Here is a 17,332-nt window from a genome sequence, read left to right on the forward strand (position 1 = left end):
GAGAAAATGACTTTACTTTTTACTTCTAACGATTCTACAATTTTTTTAAACAAAAATGTGTTCATTGCTAAATTACTTTTCACATAATACAGAAATACATGGAATAAACAGTAAAAGCCCTATTTTTTTCTCCAATCTGTCCTCTAATAAGAAACTGTCTTCTCTGTATGTAGACCAAAGAATGAAAACCTATGAAATTCTTCATATACAAAAGACCTGAGGAAGCCACCGGAATCTAGGGGTCTATCACCTACCATCTCATACATAAGCTTCCTGCCTGAATAACTATATTGGTCTACACTGGCTCCTGTGGCACCCACTGCCTGGTCTTGGAGGAGACATGTATTCCTTTTGCTTCTTAGCAGAGTGATATATATACCCAAGAAGATGGGTACCTAATGACAGATCTGACTGAAATGCTAATAAAATTACAGGCAGACAGAAACAGCCAGGGCTAATGGAGAGAAGGCAGGAAAGGGCATAAGCACACATCCCTCAACAAGACCAAGTTACTTTTTTCTTTCTTTCTTTTTCCTTTTTTGAGACAGGTCTTGCTCTGTTGCCCAGGGTGAAGTACAGTGGTGCAATCATAGCTCACTCTAACCTTGAATTCCTGGGATCAAGCAATCCTCCCACCTTAGCCTCCTGAGTAGCTGGGACTATAGGCATGTGCCACAATACATGGCTAACTAAAACAAAACAAAACAAAACAAAACATTTTTTTGTAGAGGCAAGGTCTTGCTATGTTGCCCAGGCTGGTCTCAAACTCCTAGGCTCAAGCGATCCTCTAGCCCCTCTGCCTCCCAACATGCTGGGATTACAGGCCTGAGCCACCACACTCGCACCTGGCCTCGAGTTACCTTTAAATGGCACAAAAGGAGCAGTTTCTAAAACAATGGTAGTGAGGAAGTTATCATCAGTAGACAAAATATAAAGACCATTTAAAAAAGGAGGTTTTTGGGTGGGTGCAGTGGCTCATGCCTGTAATCCCAGCACTTTGGGAGGCTGAGGTGGGTGGATCACCCGAGGTCAGGAGTTTGAGACCAGCCTGGCCAACATGGTGAAACCCTGTCTTTACTAAAAATACAAAAATCAGCTGGGCGTAGTGGCGGGTGCCTGTAATCCCAGCTACTTGGGAGGCTGAAGGAGGAGAATTGCTTGAACCCAGGAGGCCGAGGTTGCAAGTGAGCCGAGATCCTGTCATTGCACTCCGGCCTGGGTGACAAGAGTGAAACTCTCGTCTCAAAAAAATAAAAATAAAAATAAAATAAAATAAAAATACATAAAAAAGAGATTTTTGGCTAGGTGTGGTGGCTCACACCTATAATCCCAGCACTTTGGGAGGCCGAATCACTTGAGCACAGGAGTTCAAGACCAGCCTGGTAACATGGCAAAACCACATCCCTACAAAAAATACAAAAAAGTAGCCAGGTGTGGTGGTGCATGCCTGTAGCCCCTACCTGGGAGAATCACCCGAGCCCAGGAAGTCAAGGTTGCAGTGAGCCGTGAGATTGTGCCACTGCACTCTAGCCTGGGCAATGAAGTAAGACCTTGTCTCAAATAAATAAATAAAATTTTTTTTAAAAAAGGAGATTTTCTAGAATGCTAAATTTATTTTACTTAAACAACTGTACTTCATTTAAAAACAGCAGAATAAAGATTTTACCCTTTTTCCTCTGGAGAATCACACAAAAGCAACCAGGAGAATGAGAAACAGAAATATCACCTATTTGACAAAACTGGAGACATCTGTGACCTCAATCCCCAATATATGAGTAAAAACGACCAAATGCTGTAAAGGTCAAATGAGGGTGTGGGAAAGTGATGAAAGAGAATGCCTGTTGTTACAGATGTCAGAGAAGGCATGCAATTGCAGTTCTCAAAAGCAAATGCTTCACTACCAGGGTGCAAAACCATTGTTTCAAACAGTGGGAACTGGTTCAGGGACTCCTGACTGAGCCTTCCTCAGATCCCATCTGGTGTGCAGGATCATACATACAGGTCCAATGTGCAGGAAGTGGTCTATCAATGAGGTAGAGCAACAGAGAGCAACTGCCTGGAGCAGCTCTCCGATGGCCAGTTCCAGATGTCTGAGGAAAAAGCCTCGCAGTGTCATCCACATATAAAATATTTAAGGAACACTCCTGCTAAGCTAGGTCCCCCTCCCACAGTAGTTTTCTACAAATTTGTTAGACTAGGAAGGAATCTTCAAAGAGAAATAATTTTAAAAGGATCTGGCACACACTAAACCATGCACTTTTTTTTTTTTTTTTTTTTTGAGATGGAGTCTTGCTCTGTCGCCCAGGCTGGACTGCAGTGGTGCGATCTCGGCTCACTGCAAGCTCCACCTCCTGGGTTGATGCCATTCTCCTGCCTCAGCCTCTGGAGTAGCTGGGACTACAGGCGCCCGTCACCATGCCCGGCTAATTTTTTTGTATTTTTAGTAGAGACAGGGTTTCACCGTGTAAGCCAGGATGGTCTCGATCTCCTGACTTCGTGATCCGCCCGCCTCGGCCTCCCAAAGTGCTGGGATTACAGGCTTGAGCCACCGCGCCCAGCCTTAAACCATGCACTTAAAAATGATTAAGATGGTGGCCAGGCATGGCGGCTTGGGCCTGTAGTCCCAGCTACTCAGGAGGCTGAGGCAGGAGGATCGCTTAAACCCAGGTGTTTCAGGCTGCAGTGAGCTATGATCGCATCACTGCACTCCAGCTCCCTCCTCAGTGTTCTCACAGTATTTTGAACATAAGAAATCTCCCTCCTTCTCCACCTATTCCCCCATTCTCATTTCCTAACTCCTAATAGCAGAGACTATGCCCTATGCATTATCTTCTGGCCTGCTGGAGAGGCTCATTAAACATCCTCATTGCATGAATGCAAGAAGCACAGATCCTGAACTAACAGTCAGGTGTGTTCACCAATCACCTTGCCACTGTACCAAAACAGTTACTATGCCCAATCTCACAAATTTATTCATCCTATTTAGATGAATCAATCATCTAAGCCACACATTTAACAGTTTAGTTATTTATTTATTTTTGAGATAGGGTTTAACTCTATTGCCAGTCTGGAATGCAGTAGCGTTATCACAGCTCACTGAAGCCTTGAGCTCCCAGGCTCAAGTGATCTTCCCACCTTAGCCTCCCAAGTAGCTGGGACTGCAGGCACATACTACCATGCCTGGCAAATTTTTTATTTTTTGTATAGGCAAGGTTTCCCTATACTGCTCAGGCTGGTCTCAAACTCCTGGGCTCTAGTGATCCTCCTGCCTCAGCCTCCAGAAGTACTGGGATGGTCACTGGGCCCAGCCCCACTTAACAGTTTAAATCACACTTTTTAAAAATGACGAAGGATGGTACCACTTGAATAGCAGTGTTAGAAAGTCTGCTTTGGCCGGGCGCGGTGGCTCACGCCTGTATTCCCAGCACTTTGGGAGGCCGAGATGGGTGGATCACGAGGTCAGGAGTTCGAGACCATCCTGGCTAACATGGTGAAACCCCATCTCTACTAAAAATACAAAAATTAGCCGGGTGTGGTGGTGGGTGCCTGTAGTCCCAGCTACTCGGGAGGCTGAGGCAGGAGAATGGTGTGAACCCAGGAGGCAGAGGTTGCAGTGAGCCGAGAGATCGCGCCACTATGCTCCACCCTGGGTGACAGAGCAAGACTCCGTCTCAAAAAAAAGAAAGAAAGTCTGCTTTAAGAACAGCTAATGATAATTTGTAATTAGTAAGATGAGAGCTATACATATGCCTCAAATATTTAGAAACCACTGGTTAAACGTAGGAAGATATATGCATACATAAAATATTGTTTATCATCATCATGTCTGTTTAACAGATGAGGAAACTGAGGCTTAGACAGGGTAAGTCACTTGCCCCAGATCACACAGCTACTGGGTAGCAGAGCTAGGCCTGGCATCCAAACAGACTGACTCCATGTGGCTGCTTTTAATCACACTGATGTATTACAGTCTGAGCAGCCCTCAACCAAAATGCTTAGGACCAGAAGTGCTTCAGAATTTGGAATATTTGCATATAAATAATGAGGTATCTTGAGGATGTGGTTGGGTGTGGTGGCTCATGCCTGTAATCCCAGCACTTTGGGAGGCCGAGGCAGGAGAACTGCTTGAACACGGGAGGTGGAGGTTGCAGTGAACTGAGACTGTGCCATTGCACTCCAGCCCGGGTGACAGAGTGAGACTCCCTCTCCAAAAAAAAAAAAAAAAAAAGATATCTTGGGGATGAGACCCAAACCTAAACACAAAATTTACTTATGTTTCACATATACCTTATACACACAGCATGGAAGGTAATTTCATAAATTTTTTTTTTTTTTTTGAGACAGGGTCTTGTTCTATCACCCAGGTTGCAGTGCAATGGTGCAATCTCAGCTTACTGTGGCCTCTGCCTCCCAGGCTCAAGCGATTCTCTCACCTAGCCTCCCAAGTAGCTGGGACTACAGGTGCACGCCACCACATCTGGCTAATTTTTGTATTTTTAGTAGAGATGGCGTTTCTCCATCTTGCCCATGCTGGTCTCAAACTCCTGGGCTCAAGTGATCTGCCCGCATTGGTCTCTCTAAGCGTTGGGATTATAGGCATGAGCCACTGTGCCCTGGCCTCGTGCATGAAACAAAGTTTTGATGGTGACCACATGGGGTCAGGTAGGGAATCATGTTGGTGCTCAAAAATGTTCAGATTTGGGGCATTTTGGATTTCAGATTAGGGATGTGTGACCTGCATTTACCCTGTCTTATTATATGATGGTCATATACGGGTGTAGTATGCAGGCTCATTTTTACTTAAACAATACTTTCAAGAGGAAAAATATGACAATCATACAGCAATTACCATTTTTTAAAAAGGAAATTATTTTTTTCTTAAATGGTTTAAAGGGTTGCCCTGTAATCTAGTTTGTGTTATTTAAATGCTGAGTAAGTCCTTCCCTTCAAAGATCACTCTGATGATAAAGCATAAAGCTTCCTGCCACAAATACAGGAAGTATGAAATACTGCACTCCAGCCCGGGTGATGGAAAGAAACCCTGTCACAAAACAAAACAAAAAACATCGTATGAAATTACCTTCATGCTATGTGAATAAGGTATATATGAAACATACATGAATTTGTGAGGCTAAGATTAGGAAGATATTGTTGGTCTGACATAATTGCTGCCAAGAAGCCTGCTGAAAGGCTGGCTGTGTGGGGGCAATGGCGACTCCTCTCAGGCTCTGTCCGTCACAGAGAGGGTGATGTGAAATAATGCTTATCAATGTTAGCTATCCTCATCATTGTTGTTATTCAAACAGCTACTACCACATCCTTGCCATCTGATTATATTCATCTCTGCCCATTTAAAAGTTTTCCAAACTAGATGAACTTATCATTAATACCTATACTTACTATAATGCCCCACTATCCCTCCCCCGCTGGAGTTGTATCACATGGACGGGGGCGGCTTAGATCAAGGACTGTTGCGTTGAGTTCTGTTCAGGCTGGGTCTTTTGCCTTCTTCTTCTTCATCTAGTGTGATATTGAAACAATAAATATACAACCTACTTTTTCAAGTCAGACCCTGCCAGAACTATGCCTAAGACTATCTAAGGCTCAGAAGAATTTTGAATTTACCCAGATTCAGGGTCCTTCACTGGCTTCATGGGTTACGGAGAAGTAAGTGCTCTCCACAGAGAGCCCAGCCCCAGGAAGTGAAACACCTCATTATTGATTAAGCCCAAACGCTGGCTCCTGACAGCCATAACAGAAGAAAAGGTTTTCTGTTGTGGCTTTTAAAACAAAAAACAGATCACAGAACAGAAACACTGATTGTAGTTTCAGTTATCAGAAGCTTTGGACTATGTACTAGAAAGGTCTTGTTTCAACCAAATTGCAGCATACATGAAAAGATAAATTGTGTGAGTTTGTTTTTTTAAAACTGTTGGGAGGCTACGAATTTAAATAGCCAAAGGATGCCAGCCAAGAGTGAAAGAACGCAAACTGGGATGAAATCACAAGGCCTTGCACCATCTTTGTTTGAAAAAGTGGGATTCAGTTGTCTGATACCCAGTCAGCTTACATTTCAAACAGTAAACCACCTGGGAGCCAGGCACTACACAAAGGCGTGAGCTCATCTCTTCAGACCACGGCTCTCAAGTGGCATTTGTCCACGTCTTCGTCCACCTGTCTCAGCCCTTCTGACTTTCAGTTGCCTCAATTCCCATTTCTACTGACCCAATTGCTGTGTTCTGGTCATGTGGACACAAAGATCCCTGACAGAGGACTCTGGAGAGCTAGGTCTCATGGGGACACATGAATCAGGAAAGAAGGGGCTAGAACAAGAACACACAAGTCCTCAAGAGCGAGGACTGTTCTCCACAGAGCAGCCAGTTATTTTATTAAGCAAAGGCCAAGTCCTGTCCCTCCACTCCAAACCCCTCAATGGCTTCTTACCTCACTCAGAGTAAAAACCAAGCTCTTTCCCAGGAATGTCCTGGCCTCTGGATGTTTGCACTTGCTGTTCTCTCTGTCTGAAAGGTTCCTCCCCAGGAAATGGCATGGCTCCCTCCCCCATTTCCTTCAGGACCTTCTCAAAAGCCACTCTTCCCCAGCCCTCCTTATCTAAAATGTTAACGTTCACCCCGGACATTTCATACCCCACCTTTCCTGCTTCATTTTTTTCCTTCCCGAGCACTAATCGCTAAGGTTCTTTACATTTTACTTCTTATTATCTGTCTCCCCCCGGGTTATAATGTATGCCACACGAGGGTGAAGATTTTGTCTGTTTTGTCCAATGCTGTATCACCAGCATGTTAAACAGTGCATGGCACATAGTATAAGGTGCTCAATATATACTTGCTGAATACGTGAAAAAAGGACAGTGTCTTCACAGTCTTCTGGCTCTCTGGAGCCAGGCAGATAAATAAATGCACAAAGGACCACTTAAAGAGTGATGTAGGGCCAGCCATGATGGCTCATGCCTATAATCCCAGCACTTTGGGATCACTCAAGGTGGGCAGATCACTCAAGGCCAGGAGTTCAAGACCAGCCTGGGCAACACAGCGAATCCCCATCTCTACAAAAAATACAAAAACTAGCTGGGCGTGGTGGCACGCACCTGTGGTCCCAGCTACTCTGGAGGCTGAGTTAGGAGGATCACCTGAGATCCGGGAGGTCGAGGCAGCATGCTGCAAGCTGAGATCGCACCACTGCACTCCAACGTGGGCAACAGTAGGAGACCCTGTCTCAAACAAAACAAAACACAACACAACAAAACAAAAACAATCCTCATAGTCCTAATAGGGTGGGCATTATTATTAGCTGCATTTTGCAGAGGAAGAACAGAGGCTCAGCGATGTGAAAGAGTTTAGCTAAGGTAAGTGGCAGAGCTGGGATTTTTGTTTGTTTCGTTTTAGATAGTTTTCTTGTTAAGCACATGGAAATACTTTGCACATTTGAGAATTACTGACTTCTTACATGCTCTTTTGGAGAAACAGCAAATCATACATGTAATATAAACACAATTACAGATTATTTTGCAGGAACTTTTTTATTTATGGGGCTTACTTTTCATAAGATAAATAATAGTTCCTTCTTTCAAATCATTTTGACAATTTATTTGGAGGATCATAAATTTAAATTGAACAGCACAATTAATGTAATAAATGACACAATCATCCAGAACTTTGAGTATTCATAGTTTTAATATTCTATTCTAAAAATAATGTATTTTTTAAAATGGATGCATAATTATACATATTTACAGAATACATATGATATTTTGATACAAGGATACAATGTGTAATGATCAAATCAAGATGATTAGGATATCCATCACCTCAAATATATATCATTTCTTTGTGTTGGCAACATTTCACATCTTGTAGCTATTCTGAAATATACAATAAATTACTGTTAACTATAGTCATCCTACTGGGCTATCAAACACTAGAACTTACTCCTTCTAACTGTATTTTTATATCCATTTAAGCATCCTCTCTTAATACCCCATTCCCCTACAGTTGGGATTTTAAACCAATTGTACCAATTCCAAAGTCCATGCTCTGACCCGCCCTGCTATGACCTTAGGAATGCAGAAGGGAGAACAAGTCACGTGGGCTACTCTCCCTGGGGAGACACCCATACTGGGTCTTGAAGACCAGGAGCCTCTGCATGGGGGACTTGGCAAATGAAGGGGATGGCCAGCACAGGGGCCTGCCTAGAGTGGAAGATGCATCTTAGATCATTTCAATAATAACACCAACAACAGTAGCAAACTGACTACTTACAACCTGCCAGGTACTGTTATGAGGTCTCTAACATACTGAATCATCTCATGACTCAAAGTACCATCATTATCCCCATTTTATGGTCAAGGAAACTAACAATGGAGAAGTTAAATATTTGCTTGTAAGCAGCAGAGCTGGAATTTGATTCCAGATAGTTTGGCTCCAAGTTTGTCCTGTACATACTATACACTAGCAAGAAAAAAAAAGGCCATCAAAACACACATGGCACAAACATGCACATGCGCAGTCCCCAAGGGCACGCCTCAAAAGTCCTCAGGTGGTTTCTCTGGGCACATCCCACAGTTCCTTTCCGTACAGTTGCATTCTGTACTTTCCCCATCCCCGCCCCCTGTCCTGGATGTATTTGTTGCGAGGCTGTCTCCCAAAGGCCTGTGATCTAATGGCAAGCATTTTCCCCTGAAGACGCTAGCATCAATTAGTGGTGAAATTTAAATCTGCCACGCAGAAAGCACTCTACTCATTTACCCAGGCAAATAAGCTGCATCAGGGGGAAGGTCACAGCCTAAGTATTCTGGCAAAGGCCGTTTGATAGAGGGCTTCCATTTGCAGCTGAGGAGCTGAGGGTAACCTCTGACCTCCAAATGATGGAGACAAACTGGTCCACAGCTGCAGGGCTCCACATTCACCCTGTAAAGGGACTGGGGTAAGAGCCTCACTTCTTGACTCCCTCCCTTTCCTCTCCTCACAAACTGCCCACAAGGCTGAACCTTTCATTTTGGAGTCTTGGTGAAGACTTGTCTCACTGCTAGGTGTTCTTGTTGACACCTACTTCTCTGTGCCACAAATGGCCAGCATTTCATCAGAGAGCACTGTCCTATGATGGCCCGGCAGGTAAAAACCATGGGGTCATCAAGATGTGTGCAAACCACAGTCTCAATGCAAAACCACAGAGAGAGCCACAGCGAGGTAATGGAGCGCCAGCCAGGTCTCAGTAGATGGCAACGATCCAGCTGGCGCAAGAATGTGGTGACAGCTTTGGGGAACCCACATTCACCCTGCCAGAATCACTCCTTCAGCCCCGAAGATATAAAAACACACCACCACAAGCTCAGTAACACAGAGAGATCCCCTGACTGCCTCTGCCATCAGCCTCAGACATTATTATCCCTTCAGGGACTGATACATGCTTGGAGACATCATTTAAATCATTGTGTCCAACATGCTAAACTGAATTATTGAAAACTGCCTCCCTTCTAGGTATACACACCAATGTAAGTGCACACATATGTACACCAAAATTCATGTACAGGAATGTTCACAGCAGCACTATTCATAACTGCCCAAACTGGAAAGTACCCAAATGTCCAGTAAGAGCGGAAGAAAGAAATTGTGGAATATTCACATGATGAAAGTCTACATAGCAATGAGAACAAACCATCTACAATCACGCACAACCACGGATGAATTTATGGATTTAATCATGTAGCTGACTCTCATAAACATAATGTTAAGTGAAAGAAGCTAGGTACAAAAATGTGCATTTGGTATGATTCCATTTTTAAAATACAAAAGCAGGCAAAAGTATTCCATACCATCGGATGCCAGGATACTGGTTATCCTTGTTGAGGGATGAAATGATGAGGGGCCTTTGGGGGTGGCCGTCTTCTGTTTTCCTGACCTATGCGACCAGTGTCCAGATGGGTGTGCTTTTCTTAGTGTGTGTTATACTTCAAGGAGAAGTTTTAAAAACTGCCTACAGACACTGCCCAGTCTCATCCATTACTGTTTTGGGGAAATGTCCCATTGGGATTTCCATACCACAGCAAGTCAGTGACAGGAGCTACCAAAATAATGGCTAATGTTGACCGAATGATCACTATTTGCCAGGCACTACTCCAAGAACATTACAAACAGAATTTAATTGTCAAAAACTCCCTTTGAAAGAGTTGTTATTTTAATTCCCAATTTGAAGGAACAGAAAAATGAGGCTTAGACAGTTAAGGTATCTTGCCTATGGTTGGCCAGCTACTCCTGCATGGCAAAGGCGGGGTGTCAGCTGTGACTCCAAATTTCATGGGTTTAACATCTGACTAGGCTAGTGGAAAATGAGTTCATGGTACAAACAGAGAAGTCACATTAGACCCCCAACTCTTTTCTTTTCCACAACCCTTTTTTATTGAGTTCAGGCCACTTGTTTTATAAATGTATCATATTCTGGATTTGTCTGATTGCTTCTCCCTGATAAAATTCGGGTGAAATATTTTTGGCCAGGAGGCACAACACAATGTCGGGTTGATCCAGTAGAGATGCTGAGTATAACTACTTTGGTAAGGTGGTAATACCCAGATCTTTGCATTATAAAGGTGCGGTCCCCCTTTGTAACTAGTAGTTAATGTGCTGGATGATATTTTGAAATTATATAAACAGCTAGTTTCTTCAAAACTGTTCCCCAATGACTTCTTTTTTGTTTTGTTTTTAAAAATCAACTTCATTGAGGTATAATTTATATATAGAAAATTGTATCCATTTAAAGTATACCATCTGATAATTTTTTTTTTTTTGAGACGGAGTCTTGCTCTGTCGCCCAGGCTGGAGTGCAGTGGCACGATCTCGGCTGGCTGCAAGCTCCACCTCCTGGGTTCACGCCATTCTCCTGCTTCAGCTTCCCGAGTAGTTGGGACTACAGGTGCCCGCCACCACTCCTGGCTAATTTTTTGTATTTTTAGTAAAGACGGGGTTTCACTGTATCAGCCAGGATGGTCTCAATCTCCTGACCTTGTGATCCGCCTGCTTCGGACTCCCAAAGTGCTGGGATTACAGGCATGAGCCACTGCGCCTGGCCTGATAATTTTGAAATACGTAATACATGAGTGAAATGATCACAATTAAAATATGGAATACTTCCACCACCCCCAAAAGTTTTCTATTGTCTCTTTGCAATCGATTCTTCTTGCCATCCCAGCTTCCAGGCCACCACTGGTTGGCTTCACATTAGTAGGTTAGTGTGCATTTTCCAGAGCGTTCTAGAAAGGGAACCATGGTTCATGGTCTTGTGTGTCTGGCTTCCATAACTCTCAGCAGCATAATTTTGAGATGCCACTGTTGTTACACACAGCATACTTATTCCCTTTAATGAATGAGAAGTATTCCATTAGATGGATGGACCTACTGGTCTATTCACCTGCTGGTGGACATCTGGGTGCCTTCTAGTTTAGGGCCGTCATGAACAAAGCTGCTAGAAACAGCTGAGTACAAGTCTTAGTGTGAACATATGTTTTCATTTTTCTTGGGCAAATACCTAGAAGTGGGATGGTGAGTGTATGTTTAGTTTTTTTTCCTTTAATGTAAGATAACGTGTCAGAACAAGGTTTGAAAGAGGCACTTCTCACACATGAGCATGAAAACCCAATGTGATATGATACATAGGCTTTTGTCTACAGTTCTTGTTTCCTAACTCCCACAGCCCTTGTTATAGTTTTTTGTTATGATGTTGGGTGTGTTAGGCCCCAAGGGCAGGTATCGGGAAACACAATCTCTCTCCTGTCCTCCTGTCACCTGCCACAAGGCAGGACTCTAATCTTCCCCCACCTTTCCAACTGTGAGTCTTAAGACCCTCCCCTGAGAGGGTCCCACCCTATACCCTGGGGGAAGGAATGCTGATGTCATAAAGCTTCCATAAAACCCAAGAGGACAGGGTTCAGAGAGCTTCCAGATAACTGAACACAGGAGGTTCCTGAAGGGTGGCATGCCCAGGGAGGGCATGGAAGCTGCACGACCTTCCCCTGTACCTTGCCCTACCCATGTCTCTTCATCTGTATCCCATGTAATATTCTTTACAATAAACCAGTAAACATAAGCAAGTGTTTCCCTAAGTTCTGTGAACTGCTCCAGAAATTAACTGAACCCAAAAAGGGGGTCATGGGAACCCCAACTTGAAGCCAGTCAGTCAGAAGTTCCAGAGGCCTGCATTTGCAACTGGTGTCTGGGGATGTGGAGGGCAGTCTTGGGGACTGAGCCCCCAACCTGCAGGATCTGACACTATCTCCAGGTAGATGGTGTTGGAATAGAACTGGAGGACACCCAGCTGGTGTCCGGTGCCTGGTGTGTGGGGAAAGCACCCCACACATTTGGTCACAGAAGTCTTCTGTGTTGGTGATTGTTGTGGTGGTGTGAGGCTAGAGGAAAAATGGGGTTGGAGTTTTTCCCTGTACATCCACCCCATCATCACACTTATGAACTATAAAAGGATCTATTTAACTTTTTAATAAACTGTCAAAGAGTTTTCCAAAGTGACTCTGCCCTTTTACACTCCCTTCGACAGTGTGAGGATTCTAATTGCTCCATATCCTCACCAACACTGGGTCCTGTGTGTTAGTTTATTTCCCAATAATTTTAAAATCCAATAACGTTCCTTGTCTGATGAATTATGCATTCGTGTGATTATATCTATCTCCCCCACTCCCAGACACATGGGAGCAACTTGAGTTCAAAACAGTACCTAGCATATATAGGTGCTTAATTAATATAAAGTCAATAAATACTCGTTTAATGAACAAAATCTGCCATCCACCCCCACAAAAAAGATGGTAAGTGAATTAAGCTTAAAGCTATTAAAGAGTTATCTGGAAGTTTGTCTTCCTGCAACTATGTGATCCTCTCTCTGGGATTTCCCCACTCAACCAGGGACAAGAGGTCAAAGTTGACCTGATTATGTGTCCATCAAGGAAGTGCCCCTGGAAGGCAAATAAAGAAGGCACCATTTACATTACAGTCTCCTAAGTGTAGGCAATGACACCCCAAGGTGGGGCTGTGCAGACCCTCCAGCAAAGAGCTTTTGAAAATAAACGTGAAGCTGGGCTTAGGAGCTCATGCCTGCAATCCCAGAGACTAGAGAGGCTGAGGAGGGCGGATCGCTTGAGGTCAGGAGTTAGAGACCAGCCTGGGCAACACAGCAAGACCCCATCTCAAACAAACACATACACAAACAAACAAACAAAAAACAAAAACAAAACAAAACAAAAAAACCAAGCCAGGCATGGTGGCATGCTTCTGTAGTCCCAGCTACTTGGGAGGCTGAGGCGGGAGGATTGCTTGAACCCAGGAGTTCAAGGCTGCAGTGAGCTGTGATTGCACCACTGTGCTGCAGCCTGGGTGACAGGGTAACCCCATTTCTGAAAAAAAGTAAAAAATAAGAAAAAGAAAATAAATGTGAACTTCAGCTAAAATACTATGACAGGTAGGTGCTGCCCTGAGAGGCAGAGCCTGGGTTCTGCTACCGGATCTTATGCAGCACTCCTCTCAAGGTTTTTTTTTTTTTTTTTTTTTTTTGAGACGGAGTCTCGCTCTGTCGCCCAGGCTGGAGTGCAGTGGCGCAATCTCGGCTCACTGCAAGCTCCGCCTCCTGGGTTCACGCCATTCTCCTGCCTCAGGGAAGGGAATATCAATGCTGCCACCTTTTTTCCAGCCAGACTAACCCTGAACTTTACTGACACTGAGGTCCTCCCCACAGTGACAAAGGACTGAGATGTACCCTGACCCCTCCAAAGGGCTGGCTTCCTACCACACCCACGTTCTTAGAGCAAAACGCCATCTCTTATGGGATCATATATGACGGAGTGCCCAGAGCCAGGCCTAGGCCATATCAACGCTCAAGAAACATGTATGGAACAGAAAGTGGGGTGAGGGAACGCGAGGGAAAACCACCTTGGGCATTATTACTTTCAACACCTGCCAGGCCTTCCTTGACTTCAGACAGCTTTTCATTCCAGAGGGACTAACTGAAAGTCAGCTGCACTAACAAAACTGTGGCCTGGCAGTTATTTATATAGGATAGTTTGAATACATCATAATTCAAGAGAGAAGATGGGTGCCTTCTGCCCCAATAAAACTGCTTCTCCCCAGGCACAATTTCTCTTCTCGGCCCCTATAGCACTGGCTAGAGGTGTGGAGGGTTGGTCATCTCAGTAAGCAAACCAATTAAGAAAGGACTGGGGCCAGGGAAATCATTTCCTCACTGTTGCCACGTCTCCTCTCACACTGCCAAAAGCAGAGATTAAAAATCACAGAAACAGGGAACGAAGTCTGGCCTCACATATTATTCAAAGAAAGCATGCGTAGAGAATGCTATTTCTAGTTAAATAGCAAGTGAGGCTGAGGAGAGGCTGGGGGCCCGGGAACACATGCAGCAGAGCCAAGGCAAGTGGGGCACTAGGATTCTGTCTCCAGAACGCTGAGACCGTCCCGGGTGGGCAGGTGTGACAGACACTTGGAAGCTGCCTCAGGGGGTTCCTATGCTGTCAGATTTCTTGAATCCTAGGAAGGCTTGACTCAAATTTGGCCCTGAGACCCAGGATTTAAAACCTCAGTCTTGTGACCACCATGAGCTATCAAGAGTGTACTTTACCCTGAGAAATTATTCTCAGGAGTATTGTGAGCCAGCTCTAAAAGTAACCTCTCGCCCCATTCCAGAGAGGTACACTGAATTGAATAATTCTACTTCCTGCTGTGCATCAGAGAGCTCAGATGAGCTTGGCCAATGTTCTCTGTCATTAGGAGCCACACTGCTGCAGAAGGGAGCAGTGACTCCATTGCCTCAACCAATTTTCCACAAAGATGAAAACTGGAGGAAAAAAAGCATTCAAGCTAGAAATAGAAAGTTAGTCTGACTCCTAAGCTCCCCCTCAACCCCCGCCTCCCTCCCACTCTCAGTGGCGGTCCCAGAGCAGCTGTGGCAGTGACATGCCCTCATCCAGCCTTTCCATGTAACTGGAGCTGAGAGAGTGAAAGTCTAATATCCTATTAGCACAGCAAGCACAGAGGGTGTCCCTGGGCTGGGCTGGCCTAAAAGCATCTGCAGATCAATCTGAAAGCTATTCTACTCTCTGGTCATTTCTTGACCACGTTCTGATTTTCAGAAGTATGAACAAGGGTAAATGAACTGGTCAGAAAGCTCAGGAAAGAAGACAGGTGCAAATCAGAACCAATTTCCCTCACAATGTAGGAGCTAACCTGAGAAGGGAAAATATGGGGGAGGAGTCTCAACACAGTGCCCTGCTCGTAAACATCAGGAGCAGTAAATTGAGGTAAGAAAGTGATGATCCTTTTTCTTGTGATCTGTGTTTAGAAGGATTTGGCACTTTACTCACAAACTAAGGGGCTGGGAGATGCCAGTCACAGGAAACTGCCATGTGCCATCTCTGCAAACAAGGCTTCTCTTCCCACACTTCCCGAGACCCTCCTCTCATACCAGCTCTTGCTTCCTCTCCTCACATCAAAAACCAAAATGCAATTGGTCTGGAGGTGGAATTCAGAAGTGACGCTCAAGATACCATGTTCGGCTAAAACAAACAACGAGCTGCGGAACAGCACACAGATGATCTCATACTCAGACTTTTCAATGTTTTGGGGGACTAGCATTAGCAGGAAGCATAATCTATACATTAATGAGACGACTCCTGGAGACTGGGATTGTAAAGAATTTTCACTTTCTGTCCTACATATCTATAATGATTAATTTGTTTTACAGTGAGCAAGTATATTACTTTTTTTTTTTTTTTTGAGACAGGGTCTTACTCTGTCGCCCATGCTGGAGTGCAGTGGCATGATCTCAGCTTACTGTAACCTCAACCTTCTGGGCTCAAGTGATCCTCCTACCTCAGCCTCTGAGTAGCCGGGACTACGGGCATGGACCATCATGTATGGCTAATTCTTGTATTTTTGGTAGAGACAGGGTTTTACCATGTTGCCAGGGTTGGTCTTAAACTAATGGGCTTGAATGCTACTCCTGCCTTGCTGTCCCAAAGTGCTGGGATTACAGGCGTGAGCCATCATGCCTGGCCATATATTACTTTTGTAATCAGATAAAAAATATTTTTAGAGTGATGGGATAGTTCAAGTCCCGATTTATCAATGGCTATGCCACCCTTCTCCCCACAGCAAGGTTTTGGTCTCACTCGTCTTCTCCACTCCCGCGGGCCGTGCCCTGGCTGTGCAGACAGGTGAGTGGGCAGCGTCAAAGGCCCTGCGGCATAAATTTCTTTCCTATCCTCATCTTAGCAGTGCAAACTCCCAAGCCCTGCCTTCACAAGTGATGATGCAATGTTTTATTTTCCAAGATAAGCCTTAAAGTGCCAAGGTACATGAAATGGACACAAAAACAGGGACACAAAGACTTCTGACTTTGGACTGCTTTGACCAGGCCTGGCAAACAAGTTTCATTGGGAATGTCATCATCTCTAATCAGCTAGGACCCCCTGCCTGGAATACCACATGGCAACTGTGTGGTCATATGGCCATTCCCACCATGAGCAAGAGAGAGAGATGGGGTGAGAGGGCAGGTGGCAGCACCAGCTTTCCCTAAGCAAAGTGTAAGCCCACTGTCAGTCAGAGTTGGGGAAAACACTAGCCCACAATTCGTTCAATTATTCAATACAACCCTATGGAGCCCGTAAGCCCAATTCATACGTGTGCCCTGTCCGGAGAGAGAGGCAGCAGTCCCGCGTCCACCACATGCAGGGTGCTCAACCCCCTGCTCAGTCAGAGGCCACACTCGGTCTTGGAAGGGAGCCGAGGATGGTGAAGAGGTCCAAAGAGCACATTACATGAAGAGCACATTCTGCAAGACAACTGACTAGGCTTTTCAAAAAAGGTCATCATTGGCTGAGTGTGGTGGAGCATGCCTGTAGCACTCAGGAAGAAAAGGAGGAAGGATCACTTGAGCCTAGGAGTTAGAGGCTGCCGTGAGCTATGATTGCACCATTGTACTCCAGCCTCAGTGACATGTCTCTTAAAAAAAAAAAAAAAATCACATTATTAAAACAAGCCAGAGAGGACTGTTCTGCACGGCAAGGGCCTGAAGAGGCAAAGCCAAATGCAGTGTGACTACTGATTGAATCCTAGTACAAAAAGCTCAGCTATAACATATAGTTTTAAGTCAAATGAATAAATTTTAAAATGAACTGTATGTGAAATGATACTAATGAATTAATGGTAATTTTTTCTTTTCCTTTTTTTTTTTTTTTTTTGAGACAGGGTCTTGCTCTGTTGCCCAGGCTGGATTGCAGTGGTGTGATCAGAGCTCAGTGCAGCCTTGG

The 17,332-nt window shown here is 44.5% G+C and overlaps 1 protein-coding gene across 5 annotated transcripts in view; it reads right to left on the minus strand.

Annotated features, from left to right (window-relative positions):
* Positions 1-17,332, minus strand: part of ARHGAP35 (Rho GTPase activating protein 35) — a 140,897-nt gene that overhangs the window by 41,156 nt on the left and 82,409 nt on the right. The window contains exon 4 of one of the 5 annotated variants that reach the window (XM_058425823.1): positions 6,957-7,231. The exons of 2 other annotated variants lie outside the window; for them this stretch is intronic. In XM_058425823.1, coding sequence (XP_058281806.1) covers positions 6,972-7,231 — 260 coding nt within the window. In that variant the 3' untranslated portion in view covers positions 6,957-6,971. 2 more of the 5 variants (XM_058425826.1, XM_058425825.1) reach the window with 2 other exon arrangements.

This window comes from Hylobates moloch, unplaced genomic scaffold (genome assembly GCF_009828535.3).
Source record: "Hylobates moloch isolate HMO894 unplaced genomic scaffold, HMol_V3 SCAFFOLD_12, whole genome shotgun sequence".
NCBI classification, from domain to species: domain Eukaryota; kingdom Metazoa; phylum Chordata; class Mammalia; order Primates; family Hylobatidae; genus Hylobates; species Hylobates moloch.